The following is a 17,628-nucleotide window of genomic DNA, read 5'->3' as shown; positions in this document are numbered from 1 at the left end:
ATGTTAGTTTGCCCCTGGGTTTGATTGCTAGTATTTTAATTTTTCTTTTTTAAATGTTTAACAAAGGCACAAAGCTACTAATAGTAAATTTGTGTATTTTTTAAAAATATTTAAAAAATTGAGATTACACTAGGAGCCATCCATGCCTTACGATAAGAGCTGGACAACATGATAGCGTCATCCTTTTAACGAATATATGTATGATAGAATTAGCAATACTATATAGCTCGAGTAGAAGTTATTAGCAAGTAGCAACTCCACGTGGATTGTGAGCCGCAAGGCTTTGAACGTACATAATGGGCCGAACAGAGTTATTTTTTGCCTTTTTGAACAGATTAGGCCCATATAGAAAACGAGCTGGGCTAGCGAAAAGTTTCAACGTTTCTTGGGTAGTTAAAGTTTAGTTGTTGCAAGGGAGACGATGTGACTACCTTATGACAACCTGTCCGAGCAAACTATATAATTAGAGTTCATTATATATGAAAAAAAACCCCAAGTGAGAGAAAAGATACATCTAAAGCATTTATAGCAAATATTTCTGACTTTATAAATTATACAATAAATAATATAGAAAATATCTTACGTGTCTATTTCATTTCCACTTGAAAGTCTTTAAATTCAGATAAGAATTTTAAACAGCCTCGATCCCATTATACGTACTAACAACCACTTTTCACAACAATAAATCATAAGAATCATATTGAAATTAGATTTAGATTATTTAACCTTAATATTAAAATTCTTAAAATGAGAGAGATTTGACATATAAAATATTCATGAAGTAGGTCTTATAATAGTTATAATTATTTAAGTGGATTTTATAAAATTCATTTCATAAGTTCTCCCATTTTGGATTTTAAGTTTGGTAAGAAATTTTAAAGATTGTTAATCAAAAAAATATTAGTGGGATTTGTTTTTTTATCATTTTTTTAAAATATATTTTTTAACATCCTTAACCTTAAAAAAATTAAAATATATATATATATATAACTTTATTAATAATTAATTTCTTAATTACTAAGTAAAATAAAAAAAGATCGAGTAATAATTTTGAACAATAATAGTAGCATTTTTTTTCTGCTTTTCCTTATAGAAATAGGTCGTTTAATAATTGACTTATTGATAGGGTTACTATCTTATTACTATTCATCTATCACTCTTTTTGTATTTAATTTTTTTTATTTTTTTATTTTACTTAATGATTAAGAAAGTGAGTATTAATAAAATTATATATTTTTTAATTTTTTTTAGTGATTAAAGACGTTAAAAAATACTTAAAAAAATTATACAAAAATAAAAAAGCTTGAAATGTATTTAAATAATAAATAGATAGTAATAAAATAGTAATAAAATAGTAACCGATAATACAATTAAATTATTGAAGCAATGTTTTAAGTTTGGCGGATGTTGGTTGGTTGCCAAGTTCAAATCAGAGTAAGCTCCAACTTGTCCAATCAAACGACTTGACGACTCCAATGACTTCGTTGAAATTGTTCAGACAACCTTCATGCATGGGAAAGAGACTATTATTTCCCTTTTAATATTGCCTTAATTTAATAAATGTGAATGGGAGGGATAAAGACACATGAACAACTCCCAATAACTTATTCCAAAAAAAAAAAAAAAACAACTCCCAATAACTATAGCAACTGATTCTAATGATTCTATTCATTTTGTTCTTAGCCTTACCCTCAAAACAAACCTAGCTATTAGAAGGTAATCATTAACTAGTTAATACTCTCACATATATGCATATATATATATATATATTAGTTGCAGAGTGACGTACAATGCACTTTTTCTTAGTGACTAATATCCATAAAATATAAAAAATAATATATTTTCTTAAATAAAATTAATTAGTCAAGAGCAGAAAAATAAATTCTTACAAATATCATAATATTAACAAAACGTTATAGTAATATGAGTAATAAGAAAATGAAAAGATTTTGAATATTCTAGAAATAGTTTTTTTTAGCAAATTATATGAATTGTAGAATTCAACCGTACTACTCAATAACTTAGGGAGCACAAAAAAAATCATTTTATCTAAATGATTTTAGTTAATTAAGAATATTATGAGATTTAAATTATATTAAAAACTCTAATTATTTATATGATTTTATTCTCTTAAAAATATTTAACAAAACTCTATCATTTATTTAATGATAAAAGATTAGTATTTTATAAATTAAAGTTGAATTTATATTTTAATTATCTATTTTAATTTAGTTTATTTTTAATGTGTTTAACCTCCACTGTTGAATCAATTCTGAAGATTCAAGATGAAGAGTTTGAGATTTAAAATCTCAAACCCTAACTTTTCCCCTCATTTTTTCCTATTCCCTCTCTCTCCTCCCTCCCTCCAGCCGCACGCCCCTCTCCCTCTCAATCTCTCTTCTCCTCGGCTCCTCTCAGCACCACCGGCCGCCGCTACCGCGCCACCACCAAGCCCAGTCATCGCCAACCTTCCATGCCGATCTCGTCTCCACAGACCTCTGTCTCTCCCTCCGCAACAGGCCGAAGCCCGTAGCCCTCTCCCTTCTGCTATATGCATGGGTTTCTCCTCGTAGCGCCGTCGTTAGCCACCCTTACGGCACTACACCACTACCAGTAGTCCGCCGATCTCGTCCCCACAGACCTCTCTCTCTCTCCCCCGCAATAGGCCAAAGCCTGTAGCTGTCTCTCTTCCTTTACACGCATGGGTTTCTCCCTGTAGCACCATCGTTAGCTACCCCTACGGCACCGCACCACCACCACCAGCCTCGTCCTTCGCCTACAACCCCTCCACTTCCTCCTTTCCTCCAACTGACAACCCCTGATTTGTGATTTGTGTGGAAACTTGTGTGGTGATTTTGTGATTTGTGTGATGATTTTGTGGTAATTTGTGTGTTGATTTTGTGGTGATTTTACTGTGATTTTATAGTGATTTTGATGTGAGGATGTAGAGAGGGACGCGGATGCAAAGATGGACGTAAAGGGGAGAAGAAAAGCTAAAAAAAATTTACTGTTTATTACTGTTCACGTATAACTGTTTATTACTGTTCACGTTTATAGCTTTTTTAAGTATAAGGGGGATATATACACATATACCAACATTTTGTGTATGTACATTTTGTGAAGGTTCTAAAAGTTTAAAGACTATCGAATGTTGATTTGGTTAAATTCTTAATATTAATAGAATATTACCGTCATCGATAAAATCATTTTGTTCACAAATAATGGCTCGAGATTTTTTTCAACACGAATCCATTCATATTTTCGGCAACAATATTTTTATATTTTATAGTTTTAATATACAAAAACTCTAAAGAAATAATATTTATGATATATAATTTTCTAACTCAATTATTTTTTATAATTCGGATGAAAGTAAAGATTACAAACCATATGATATATCTTTATCTCTTCGAATGATGAAAAACGTTTCAATTAAAATTTTATAAAATTATTACACGCCATCAATTTATTCCCCTGCTGCGAGATTCCTACCAGACATTATTAAGCAATGGAAAGTGCTCTCTCATCTCATAATCATCAATTATTAGTGGGGCGGGCCCATTCCAGCTAATTTCCACGAGGATAGCCGATATTGTGGGAGAAATCTTACACTTTCGACCTAACTCATCATGAAAAATCATCAAACATAATTAATTAATTACTTTGTTACAAATATAAACATATCTAGTAAAAATTAACACATAAAATTGATATTATTTCATATAATACTATTAGATTTATCTTATTATAAAAATAATTTTATAATCTAATTTATCACATCAAAGTCACGTCAATATGTAGATTTACAATTGTGACTAAAGTATTTCTCATTATTTAACTAAAATTTGTATAGAAAATTTTAATCATCTTTACGTCAATCTCTCACATAATACAATTTGCTTGTTGTTATTATTCTTATTATTATATATTTAATCCATTTATGGATGCTGATAAGAGGTACACTTATTTGTTTTTTTTTTTAAATATGTGTTCTTATGTAAGTGTATATTTATTGGGTACTTTACCTTACGAAGGCATGACACCTCTATGATTATGGGATGCCATTAGGTACAAAGGTAATTGGCTTATGGATGGAGAAAAGAGTGTCCTAAAAAAGGACCAAATGCCTTCTTTTCTCATTATTCCTAAGATCAAATCATTAGTGGCCATCCCACTAAACCTTTATGGATAAGAGTTTTTAAGTAGTTTTTTTGTGAGTGGGTGGTTGACGGAAAGGCATAATCGATTAACCCAAAAAGAAGACATAACACTTTCCATTCATCACTGAAATTGAGTTAATTGCAACTTGTGATTCCAATTCAGCTACTTTGTGACCTTTTTCCTCCTCAAAATTCGGTTTTTCCCCCTTTGTGAAACGTGATGATGAGAAGAAAGATTGCCTTCAAGTTTTCACTTTCTTTTGCTGTTAATTTAGTAAAAAAATAATGATTAATTTAGTCATTTTATTCATCAATTTAAGGCTCGTTTGTTTTTATAGATGAAATGAGATGAGTTGAGATTAAAGTTAAAAATTAAATAAAATATTATTATAATATATTCCTTTAATATTACTTTTATTTTCAAATTTGAAAATATTAAATTGTTTATTTTATTTTATATATAAATTTAAAAAAATTATAATTATTAGATAAGATAAATTGAAAAGAATTCTAAAAATAAGATGAATTAATCAGTTTGAAAATAACATTTTATTCGTACGTCAAGGCCTGCATAATGGCATCTTCTTTGGACATGTGCAAAGGCATGCATTGAGCCGAATAATGTGGTTGGCTGATATTTTTCGTTTTCACACCGCCCTGTCGATGATATGAAGTATTTACGTATACAACCGCACGTGTCACGATCCAAAAGCTTAATCAATTGCCATGTAATATTTAAGAAGTGATTGAAATCTTGGATGCACATTATAGCATATGAATTCAAAGTAACAAGCAACCTAATGACATTGGCTGGCTCATCCGGACACTGACCTGTAAAGTTTAATGGCATTAGTGGCTTGTTTGGAAGACTTTAGTCCACTCAATGAGCTCCATCCATTTCTGTAGCTGGGTGCGATTCTCCATGGACGACTAAACAAATGCCATTTTTCTGCGCTTTGTCAAAAGTTCTTGACCTCCGAATATTAGATTCTAGATTTTGTCTATCTTTAAGGCTTCGTTTGTTTTCAGGAAACATTTCATCTCATTTTATCTCATTTTATCATTATAATTTTTTTAAATTCTCATACAAAATAAAATAAAAAATTCAACTTTTTCAAATTTCAAAACAAAAATAATATTAAAAAATATATTCTAACAATATTTTATTTAATTTTTTAACTTTAATCTCATCTTATCTCATCTTTAAAAACAAACGAGTCCCAATCTCTCTATTCGAAAAATATTTTATCTCATTATTATAATTTTTTTAAAATTTTTATATAAAATATAATAAATAATTTAACTTTTCAAATTATAAAATAATAATAATATTTTTTTCAACTTTCATCTTTCATCTAAAACTATTTCATTTCATTTTTGAGACTGTATTTAAATGTTGAACTGAATTGAGTTGAGTTAAATTAAAATGATAAAATATTGTTAAAATATTATTTTTAATATTATTATTATTTTGAGATTTGATAAAGTTAAATTGTTTATTATATTTTGTATTGAAATTTGAAAAAATTATAATGATGAATTAAGATGAATTGAGAGATCAAACGAAGCTTAAACAGCCCTTAACCCAGTATTTTTCTATGGATGAGTCATGACTAGCCCATCTTTGTCTTGACCTGCAATGTCTAAGCTCATATTCATTTCCGTATTGCATTTCAGAAACAGAAATAGGCAAACATCTATACTCTCTGAATAGCCTGAAAATCCACCTCACTCTCACAAAGACACCGCGAGAGGATGAAGATTATGGCTTTCAGGTTTCTACATATGGTTCTTGTGCTCGTAATCTTTGCTTGCGTATACGCCGCGGCAGAAGAGCAAAGCCGGAAAACAAAACAGACTTACATAGTTCAGGTGGACAAGACCAGCATGCCAGCGAGTTTCAATGATCATTCTCAGTGGTATGCAGCATCTTTAAAATCAGTATCGGACTCGGCGGAGATGCTTTACACTTACAAAAACGCAATACATGGCTTCTCCACAGAGCTAACCGTCGAGGAAGCCGAGTCACTTGAACAGCAATCGGGAATCCTCAGTGTCCAGCCTGAAGTGAGATACGAGCTGCACACAACTCGGACGCCTGAGTTCCTCGGATTAGAGAATACCGAGGCTCTCTTTCCCACGTCCAACCAGGTGAGCGACGTGATTGTTGGGGTGTTCGACACAGGTGTATGGCCTGAGCTTAAGAGCTTTGACGACACGGGGATGGGGCCTGTACCGAGTGGCTGGAAAGGTGGATGTGAGGTTGGGACCAACTTTTTGTCATCGAGCTGCAACCGCAAACTTATTGGCGCAAAGTTTTTCTCGAAAGGGTATGAACTTGCACTTGGATCAATTGACCCAAAGACGGAATCAAAATCACCTAGGGATGATGATGGCCATGGAACTCACACCTCAACCACAGCAGCTGGATCGGCCGTTGCAGGAGCTAACCTCTTTGGCTATGCTTCTGGGATAGCTCGTGGTATGGCCACACGGGCCCGAATCGCCGCATACAAGGTGTGCTGGCTTGGTGGGTGTTTCAGCTCCGACATCGTGGCAGCAATGGACAAAGCCATCGAAGACGGAGTCCATGTAATATCCATGTCTATTGGGGGAGGGGTATCCGAGTACTACAATGACATTATTGCCACTGCAGCTTTCAACGCAACAGCCCAGGGTATCATTGTATCGTGCTCGGCAGGAAATAGTGGACCTGGTCCCGGAAGTCTAACCAATGTAGCGCCATGGATAACCACCGTGGGTGCCGGAACTTTGGACCGTGATTTTCCCGCAGTTGTTAACCTTGGAAACAGAAGGAGTTACACTGGTGTATCACTCTATAACGGGAAACCGTTACCTGATTCACAAGTACCACTTGTTTATGCCAGCAATGTAAGCACCGAGTCATACGGTCATCTGTGCATGAGTGACACTCTAATTCCAGAAAAAGTTGCTGGGAAAGTTGTAGTATGTGATAGAGGATCAAATCCAAGAGTGCAAAAGGGTATGGAAGTTAGAAATGCTGGTGGCGTGGGGATGATATTAGCTAACACAGATTCTTATGGGGAGGAGCTAGTTGCAGATGCGCATCTTTTGCCTACAGCAGCTGTAGGTCAGAAAGCCGGTGACGCCATAAAGAAATATATCCTCTCGAGTCATGATCCCACAGCTACAATTGGAAAAGTAGAGACAAACTTAGGAGTTCAACCATCACCGGTGGTTGCAGCATTCAGTTCTAGAGGTCCAAACCCGCTCACTCCAGGAATACTCAAGCCGGATCTTATAGCGCCAGGAGTCAATATCCTAGCTGGGTGGACAGGTAAAGCCGGACCAACAGGGCTGGAAAATGATACCAGGCATGTAAGCTTCAATATCATTTCTGGTACATCCATGTCGTGCCCGCATGTTAGCGGGTTAGCAGCCCTCCTCAAGGCTTCTCACCCTGAATGGAGCCCCGCAGCCATTAGGTCTGCCCTCATGACCACAGCTTACACTGCATACAAAAATGGGGAAACCATAATAGATGTTGCTTCTGGAATAGCCTCAACACCTTTCGACTTCGGTGCCGGACATGTGAATCCAGTTGCCGCTCTTGATCCTGGCCTAGTATACGATGCCACGGTAGATGACTACCTAAGATTCCTATGCGCCTTAAAATATAGTTCAGATCAGATTAAGAAAGCTACAAACAGAGACTTCACCTGTGATTCAAGCAAGAACTACAGCACGGGAGATCTTAATTACCCATCTTTTGCTGTTCCATTGACGACAGCTTCAGGCAAAGGGGGTGGCCTTGGCGTGTCAAGCACAGTTAAATACACTAGGACACTGAGTAATGTGGGCACACCGGCTACATATAAGGTGGTTGTGTCACCATCAAAGGTTCCCTCTGTGAAGATTGTGGTTGAGCCAGAATCACTGGCGTTCAATGGTGCCTATGAGAAGAAGAGTTACACGGTGACGTTCATTGCCACTTCAATGCCATCTGGTTCGACCAGCTTCGCTCATTTGGAATGGTCGGATGGGACACACTTTGTTCGTAGTCCCGTTGCTTTCACCTGGACATGATAGTCTCAGGATATGAAGTGCCAACAGGGTCAGATGCTCTCTATAAGCATAATGAATTGGTTTCTCTATTAGATGCTCTCTATCTGTATAAGGAAATCTGGGGAAAATAATTGTACAGAATACTGCAAGGTAGTATTGCCCTTATGGATTTAAAATTAAATCTAGATGTCTTAATATTCACAAAACTTGCTCATCATCTATCATGGCTCATATAATCCAAGAAAGAAAAACAGGGATTCGCTTCACAGCTTCTATGATTTCAACTTCCCAGTGCAAAGTGCCAAAGTTATTGTTGCGAACTGCTATTATGAACGGTAATCACAGGGATCATCTATTTTGCTCAAACTCATTGCCCTCTCAGAGTTTAAACAAAATCAATACAGATAACAGGATGCCATTAAAGCCTCAAACTGATTTTTGGTCGTCATGGATTTTGTAGGATAAGTAGTACCTGTCTTCTTTAACTGTATTGCCTAGAATTGATTGCATTTACCGACCTATTAAGGTATCATCTGCTTCGTTCCCCAAAATGAAAACCATGGGACTCCTTCCATTTCTGTGACTACAACTCTAAGCATGTATATTAAATATGCTAAAATTTTCTGCCTGTAATATTATCCTATCTACAACTACATAATATTTGCAATTTTTGTAATAGTTCCATTCTCATATTGAAGTAGAAAACGAATGCCTATACATTTCTTTCATGAGCACAACGGAATGAAAGAGAAATTTGCATCATTCCGAATCTTTACTTTTATAATGGAATCCAGCAGTTTTAAGGAACATTGCAGTTAGGTTGTATATGTTATGCTCGTTAAAGAGACCAAGGGAGTTATGTGAACGTTATCATCTTGTTTGATATATTCTTTTTTCGGGTTTGTGAAAGTGGATATATAGAATTGAAAAGTCTTCTCGATAAAATTGTGATTTTTTTTTAGATTTTTCTGAAAGTTGTATTAGTTTTTCTTTTTTTATTTTCCACAGAAATTTAGGCAAATGGTTAGATGGTTTTTTAAGAGGTAAAAAATTATTTTGGTGTTTAAAAATGTTGAGATTGAAATTGAAAAAAAAAAAAAAACAATTTAGTGTTAATAGGCATTCATTCCTGTCAATAATTTTTCACATCTTTCAGAGTAAACATCCCAAGAAAGTTGCTTGAACTGCAAAGACCTACCATAATTAAACATTCATATTCGATGTAGAGGTCGTCTCCCGACGGTGACTATGAGGTACGACTGAAAGTATCAATTATGTTTCCACTACAGCTTCAGATCTCTAACATACTAGAACCATTGTTTAAAGTTTCATTGCCAATTTTAGTTTAAAAAAAAAAAAAAAAAAGAGAGAGAGAGAGAGAGAAAGGAAAGAAAAGAAAAGAAAAGTTCCATTGCCAACACAGGCTCAAATCAGTGAAAATAAGAGGCAATATATGGTCTGATATGAAGAAAATTTTATCATGATTATCTGTTACGGGATCCTAACCCTACAAACTAAAAAACCACACGATAATGCAAGCATTAAACGATAATGACTTGCAACTTGTTATCAGCACTTCCCCAAATATCTTTAAAAAAACAAAATAAGAATCACTCAGAATCTTGTATTGACTGGCAAACAGGAAGATAATATGTATCGAGTTGCCAATATTTTTGTTTCACACCTTCCCAAACTTCTTCTCCTAAGCAATCTTTAACAGGCAACGGAATTAACTGCGTGGAGTAGCCCGAATTCTCCAGTTCCAAAGAAACTAAATGACAGTAGACAACATGGAAGAATGCATTACCTCCGCAAAGGCCATTGAAGAATGAGTAGATTCCCCCAGGCTTCAACAACACAGGAAGATGTTGGTGGAACTCTCTCAGGTCTTCATAATACTCTCCGTAAGTATCAAAGAAAATACCTGAAAGCCAGCATATCAAAGAGCTACTATATCATATTATCAGCACAAGCTTATGCACCAGCTAAAAAAAACAGATTTTCAGATTGCTATTACAGATTGGAAAGTAGGTGGAATTAATCTGCTCAAATGCAAGACATGAATAACTGTATCAGTTCGTGCAAGATTTTCATGCCCTAGTTGGAATAATCTTAGATACATTGAAGTATGCTCCATAACAACCCCCCCCCCCCCCCCCCCCCCCCCCCCCCCCCCCCCCCCCCCCTCATACACTGCCCAACACTAGATCAAACGGCTCTCTTCAATATTATCTCCTCTCGCAACACCTCCACTTTAATCCCATATTCAGTATTACACATGGCACATAAACATTTATAAATTTGCTCTTCAAGAATGAATGTTAGGCTGGACAATTTTTACAGAATGTAGATTTGGGCATAGATAAACGTTAATTGAAAAAATTGTTACCTGTTACAGAAAGCCAATAATAAATTGGTATAAGGAAATAGTATAACTTAAACAATTCACTGAATTTTTGGGAACCTCTGAGCTGGCGGAGATACAAATGTATGCTGGCTATACAGTTTAATCATGGCTGTCAGGCTATAAGAAACACTACCATCCCACTTTCTCATGTATATTTTAATTGTAGGAGTTACTAGAGAGAACATTTGAGTTAGCCGTCATATAATGGAATTACACATATGGTTCTAACATAAAATGCATAGATATACAGAAGTAGCTGTGTGTGTGTACTTACACATGGGTGTAAAATAAAACATAAAGATGTCAAGTTTAATTTGATTATAGAAAAAAGCATGGAGTTACCATCATAAGATTCAAGTTGAGGAAGAACATCTTGCCAACGGCCAAATATTATCTTTACATTATCCTTCTCATCCCAGCCAGTACGAAGCATTCGTTCATAAACTTCTGGGTGAGCCTCAATAATAGTGTGCTTGACAGGCGCATATTGCTGAATGGCAGTATCCACAAGACCCATTCCGAATCCAATGTTCAGAATGTTGCCACCTCCTGAGCAAACTGCTTTGGCATGAGCCTCCATTAAAGGTTTCTCCCAAGCCATCATGACAGCCTTACTGTCAGAGTCCATCAGCTTATCCTCACTAAAAATAACCCTATCTTCCAAGTAATCTACATCAAGATTACCATTTTTATTTTCTGTTCTTGCAATTGTTCCGAGGACCAATTCAGCCTGGATCCCTGTTCATATACAGAGTTATATGCATATCAATATACCTTTTATGAGTATATGCATATAAATACACACACCCACGAATGTAATTAGATTCTCGCACCCAGGAAATCAGGTACCCTCCATCCAATTCCTTGAGCTCATTAGCTCCATATACAGACCCAATTAAAGAGATTAAACCCATTTTTGGTTAAAACAAAGGATATCCATTGTTCAAAGAAGTAAGAATATTAGCTTCATGAGGAGTTACGGTCACCAAAATCCATTTGAAATTTTGAATATGCACACGGACCTAGTAATCAAGGGTACATACAACAAGAATGAAGAATGCACATCACGAACTGCCTTTATTTCACAGTAACGTTTTATAATCCTCGCTTGTTAGTTGTTAGTGACTAACCTATGGTATCAGCTACAAGAGATTTTAGTGAACCATTTCTCGACGCCTTCAGAAAACAGCAATTGGATTGGGACACCATACATCCATCTATGGCATTTAAAGTTGTCGTATCTCGACATTATCCGGAAAATTAAGTAAAAAAAAAAAGGGAGAAACGCAGAACAGAGACGAATGAAGAGGGAGTGACATTGAAGCACGCAACAAGCAAGCAAAGCACCTTACCGGCATTGAGGAGTGTATCAAAAGCTTCCTGGTGGCCAGCTTCCATAGCAAAATCGCCAGCGGAGAGATTGGAGGGGGAGAGAGCATTCCAGGGCGCGCCGGCTTCGAGAAGGATCTTGACAGCGTGGGCGTGGCCGTGCTTGGATGCATGCATGAGCGGAGTGAGGCCGTGCCCGTCGAAATAAGACACGTCCGCTCCGGACTCGATCAGACCTCTCAGTTCGTTCGGGTCGGCGCCACTCTTCGCCGCCTCGCATAGTTGCTCACCTAATTGGTCCATGTCTTGCGCGATTGAGTATGAAACCCTTGCTCGGACCTCCAGAATCCCAGTCCCAGATACAAAAAAATCTAAAGGTTACGTTAATTGAACTTTCCTCCACTGAAGTTTTGTATTATTGACGTTTTCCCCTGAGGTTTCTAAAATTAAACTTTCTTTCATGTATATTTTTTTCCCCTTTTCGGCCAATTTGATCAGTGTCAAATTCATTGATATTTCAATTGTCAATCTTTTATCATTTTCTACGTTACAATATATAAATGATTTTTTGCAAATTTAATACCGCCTCATTGGATGAATATCATCACATATTTATTCATAATTTTATTGATCAACTTCTCAAAATGTAGGATCTTATGTCAATTTTATCTTATATTTGAATTATAATATGAACATCGAAATCACGTGTGAAACATTATATTAAACCGAATAAAACAAGATTAAAAAAAAACTTTCAATTGCAACTTTGAAGTGTGATCTTGGTTTAAATTGTGAATCATATAATGATTATCACCAACTTCTTATTTTTCCTTATTGATAAGGTATTATTAATACAAGATAGCAAGGTAGCGACATTGTCTAGCGATTCATCCATATCATGCAACGGAGGCTCTTCCCTGCTTGGAGCAATTCGAAGGCTTTGTTAATTTCTTGGAAGCTCAACTCATGTGTTATGAACTCGTCCAAACTAAGCTCCTGCAACACAAACACACACTAATTATAGTACCTCGATGATCATGCGTATTCAACATCGACACTACAACATTTTGTTTTGGATTTAAAAAAAAAAAAGATCACTTTCGTCACAAAAAGTATGAAATAAGCGAGATTATAATGTCGCCTTAATAATAATCACCTTATCAAGGTATTTCTTGATTAGGAGAGGAATGTCGGATTTGGGTTTGAGACCTCCAAAGAATGAGCCGATGACACTTTTGCCTCTCAGAAGCTCGTAGGGACTGATAGTCAACGGCGAGCCATGCATCTCCACACCAATTATCACCGTCTTTCCCCAACCCTGACCTCAGAAAACCAACCACCGAATCAACAACATTCTTTAAACACTCTTTAAGACAAAAAGGACTCGAAATTGAAACGAACCAAACCATATTGCATGCATGCATAAATTAAGGCGAGGAGAGGAAGAGACAGAGAACCTCTCGGCTGCTTTTAAAAGCGTCTTGCATTATTGATGCCAACCCGATACACTCAAAGCAATAGTCAGCACCCCCATCAGTCATCTCCTTGATTACCTGTTCATCGGTTTCACCAGATTACAAACTCAGAGAGCACAGTCCGGCAAAATAAACTTGATGGGTTTCATTATGTTTTTTTAATTCAAAAAAATAATTATATTTTATTTAAAATAATCATTTCAATACTCTGACCTCGCTGACTGGCTTTTCTGCAGTACAGGTTGCAGGGTTGACAAAATCAGTGACTCCAAATTTCTTTCCTGCATAGTTTAATTAAAATGAGATGGCAACCCCTGTTGTTGCATGACATTTAAAAGAGAAAAATCCTTCGACCCATAAAAGGAAAGAGAGATCCTCAAGTTAATAGACAGTTACCTATCTCGAATTTTTCAGGATTCAAGTCCACACCTATAATCTTCGAAGCTCCACGAAGTCTTGCTCCCACCGCAACCTGGTATCAATTTGTGCTTCTAAAATTCATCAAAATTTCCAATGATTTCTTGTGAGGTAGTAATTAGTTTTACTTCCATTACTTTGGCACCAATAAATAAGTGAATGATTTTGACTATTTGTGTTATGTCATTTTAACTTCTTGAGTCTACTTGATTTCGAGAGCATTTTGAACAATGCTACTTTTTTTTTTTTTTTTTTTTTTACAAACAATGCTACTTTTATTTTAGGTTATTTTGTTATTTTTAGTCAAGCGTATAAAATTTTAAAATATGTTACATCAATTAAAGACAATAAGAGTCCTTTCGGATACTAAAATATTCTCAAATATTTTTTTCCAAATATCACTAAAAAACAAAGCATTTTCAATTTTAAAATTTTAAACTTTATCATCTAATTATTACAACTTTTTCAAACTCCAAACACAAAAAATAATACAATTTTTTCAAATTTAAAAAAAAAATAATTTTTAAATAAATTTTTAATTTTATAACATTTTTATTTAATTTTTTCTCTCACATTTAACAAAACCTAATAAAACATCTGAAATCAAATTATTTTATTACTATTTACATATATTCTAAGATGAAAAGTTCTACTTATCATCTCACACACTACCTATTTTAATTTTCTTTTTTCTTTTTTTTCATAATAAGTATGTAATATATGAATGATAAGTAGAACAATTCAATTAACTTAAAAGGCGTGTGGTGTGAGATAATGAGTAGGATCCATCTTTCTAAGATATTCCTTGTTTTCAAATGGGTCCTAAAATTTAAGAGGTGAAACAATGTTTTTCTTAATTACTTTGTTTGATTTTATTGGGACATTACTAAATGGACACTATAATTTAAGCCCATTAGGCCAGCAATGGACTTGAAACAAGGCCCACTCTGCCTTGCTGATCATTGTGTTCAATTTACATACCGCAAGTCCAACAGCACCGAGCCCAAAGATAGCCACTGTGGATCCTTCTTCAACCGCTGCCACTTTCCACGCTGATCCCACCCCTGCACATTGCAATCTCCATTCACATTTCCACAACTGACCACTTGAATTAGTGGGACTTTAGCACTAAGGGCAGAGCGCATGTCCCCAAAAATATCAAAAATGATCCCAACATGAGTGGACTACATCCTATTCTACTCCATTTTTCAACTGCTTACTTTCCAATTCAATATGTATAATTAACAGAAAATAATTTTTTATTGGTTAGGTTTGAGTAGAAGAACATCTTTAATATTCTTTGAATAGTAATATTAAATAATAATAAATAGTAGTGAATATTCTCAGTCGAACAAGAACAGACCTAAGTTATCCGAATACTTCGGCAAAAATGATTAAAGGAAAAATGAAAGGAAGTGGGGGAAAAAATCTGGAGAAAGGAGAGAGAGATTTCCACAGACTAACCGGTTGAGACGCCGCAGCTAAGCAAGCAGGCTTTATCAACAGGAATGTCGGGCGTAATTTTCACGGCATGGGTTTCATCAACCACGGTATACTCGGAGAAGCTGGAAACCCCAACGAAATGGTGCAACACTTCTCCCTTGAGATCCTTAAATCTGCTAGTTCTGTCCCTGGGCATGTCGGTGGAGATGTTTTTCCCAAAGACCGAGCAGGCGTTGCTCTTCTCCGACATGCAATCCCTGCATTTCCTGCAGTTTGGTTGGAACACGGGCAACACTATATCCCCCTTTATCAGCTCTTCTACATGCTCTCCCACGCTTTCAACGACACTATTACCCAAGACAAGCATGACCAAATCAAAAGCCAAAACTAACCAGAAAAATAAACAAACCCAGAACGATGATAGTAATTAATGAGCTGAACAGGAGAATTGAGAATATTAACTGAAGAGTCAAATTACCCGACAGCTTCGTGCCCAAAAATTCTTGGAAAAACTCCAATGGGTGCCTAGAGGGGATAGCGCAGTTGAGTTGATTCCGTATAAAACTTTTGAAGGTTTTTACTTTGGAAGATTAAATAGGAACCTGGATTTTTTTTTTTCTTTTTTCTTTTCTTTGATTGGAGAGCTTACCTTCATTTTCCAAAAGGTAAGATCACGGTGACAGAGAGATGTGCAGATAATTTTGATCCGAACCTCCCAAGCTTTTGGTGGGTCAACTTCAATTTCCTCGATCATGAGTGGCTCCCCCGGCTTTCTACAAACTGCAGCTGTTTTTGAATTACAAACAAAGAAACACGATTCTGTTAATAAGAGATCCAAACAGCCCAAAATAGATAGATATATATATATCTTTATAATACAGAAAAACTAAGTAATAGATTTTAGAGAATGAGAGAGATCAAGGGAAAGAACCTTTGCATCTGATTACTTTTCCTGCCGTTTCTGGGGTGCAGTGGCTTTCCATGGCAATGAATGAATTAACCACTTCTTTTTGGGAAAGCTTATAACTTTGCCGATCTTCTTCCTGACTTTCTTTCAATTTATGGAGGTAAAAGTTTCTCTCTCTTCTCACAAATAAGGCCCTCCTTTAGAACTGCCCCAAATAAAAAACATAAGATCTCCATCATATTGTTTCTTACGAGTCTAGGACTTAAGTTTTTGACAAATAAATTTAGTTATTTGAATTATATTTTATACGCATTCCTAATATTTTTTTCGTTTCTGCAGGCCATTTTTTTCTTCGAGCGGCATTTTAATTTAGACGCCCATAGAGATGCCCTTCGAGACAGTCCGTCTGCAAGCGACAAACTCGCGGACGGCGTGTTTTATAAAATTAATGATTATTTTTAATAAATACTTTAGCCAATTTCATCAAAATAAATTAAGTTTAAAATTATTTTTAGTGTAAAGTAAATTTAAGATTGTTATTTATTTATAAATTTATTTTTATAAAATTTATTTAAAAATATTAGGAGTGTAACTAGTATGGCTTTGTACATTTTTTAGAACCGAACAGTATATACTGATTTTAAAAATTTAAGAATTAATATCGAATTGATTTAAAATCGAAACTTCTAATTTTTCTTATTTCAGTTTGGTCTAGTTTGATTTTTTCAATTTTACGAATTATCTATGTTAATAGTACTATGATGTTTATATAAACTAAACTATCAGTCTATTTATATTATAGTATAAATATATGATTTTATAATAATTAACACATACTTGTATAGTATTGAATTTAATTATAGTCTATATATTATATACTTGTATAAATATATTATATATGAATATATATGATTAAATGTGTAAAAATTTATTTACAAAAAGAATATATATATTATAATTTATTATGCCGAAAACTTGATATATATATATATCAAAAATAAGTTTATATTAATAATTTAATATTAATGTTTACGTTTAAAATTAAAATTAAAATTTTATGTTAAATTAATTTTATATAATAAGATTAAAATTTATATATTATATCAAATATTTTATTATAAATTATAAGGTTAATTTTATGTAATATCACATGTTATATTAATTTTATATTATAAGATTAGAAATTCATATTATATTAATTAAAAATTTAACATGCAACATATATAATATAATATAAAAAATTATAAATATATATATATATATAGCGATTCATTTAAATAACTTTTATAATATAACGCTCAAGTCGGTTTCCATCTTTTTGGTATAGCATGTGATTCAGTTAAATGATTTTATTTTTTATTTTTTTTACACCCCAAAAATTATTGTATAAAAAAAAGTTTTATTTTCGACACAAGTACGTGTACAATAAAGTTGGCCTTGTCC

At 34.4% G+C, this 17,628-nt stretch overlaps 3 protein-coding genes across 4 annotated transcripts; 1 reads left to right on the top strand and 2 right to left on the bottom strand.

Moving 5' to 3' along the window:
• Nucleotides 1–5,800: 5,800 nt before the first annotated feature.
• On the top strand, nt 5,801–8,473 carry LOC121262846 (subtilisin-like protease SBT1.7). Its single transcript, XM_041165497.1, has one exon. The coding sequence runs from the start codon at nt 5,916–5,918 to the stop codon at nt 8,226–8,228; it is 2,313 nt and encodes a 770-aa protein (XP_041021431.1). The 5' UTR covers nt 5,801–5,915; the 3' UTR covers nt 8,229–8,473.
• A 1,190-nt stretch (nt 8,474–9,663) lies between these two features.
• Nucleotides 9,664–12,314, bottom strand: LOC121263032 (protein arginine N-methyltransferase 2). Its single transcript, XM_041165804.1, has 3 exons — nt 11,967–12,314; nt 10,957–11,352; nt 9,664–10,131 (listed from the first exon to the last, which is right to left on the bottom strand). Exons 1-3 carry the CDS (start codon nt 12,244–12,246, stop codon nt 9,818–9,820), a joined length of 990 nt encoding a protein of 329 aa, XP_041021738.1. The 5' UTR covers nt 12,247–12,314; the 3' UTR covers nt 9,664–9,817.
• Nucleotides 12,315–12,676: 362 nt separating this feature from the next.
• LOC121262985 (alcohol dehydrogenase-like 2) lies at nt 12,677–16,535 on the bottom strand. 2 transcript variants are annotated; one of them, XM_041165725.1, is made up of 10 exons: nt 16,210–16,535; nt 15,928–16,064; nt 15,757–15,803; nt 15,300–15,625; nt 14,817–14,899; nt 13,848–13,890; nt 13,632–13,699; nt 13,401–13,496; nt 13,100–13,261; nt 12,677–12,939 (listed from the first exon to the last, which is right to left on the bottom strand). In XM_041165725.1, the coding sequence occupies exons 1-10, from the start codon at nt 16,259–16,261 to the stop codon at nt 12,823–12,825; spliced, it is 1,131 nt and encodes a 376-aa protein (XP_041021659.1). In that variant the 5' UTR covers nt 16,262–16,535; the 3' UTR covers nt 12,677–12,822. The 2 variants fall into 2 exon arrangements, with proteins under 2 accessions (XP_041021659.1, XP_041021658.1); XM_041165724.1 differs by having other exon boundaries at nt 13,815–13,890; nt 16,210–16,534.
• Between the last annotated feature and the right edge of the window lie 1,093 nt (nt 16,536–17,628).

This window comes from Juglans microcarpa x Juglans regia, chromosome 4S (genome assembly GCF_004785595.1).
Source record: "Juglans microcarpa x Juglans regia isolate MS1-56 chromosome 4S, Jm3101_v1.0, whole genome shotgun sequence".
NCBI classification, from domain to species: Eukaryota; Viridiplantae; Streptophyta; class Magnoliopsida; order Fagales; family Juglandaceae; genus Juglans; species Juglans microcarpa x Juglans regia.
This window is presented reverse-complemented; position numbering and strand designations above follow the sequence as displayed.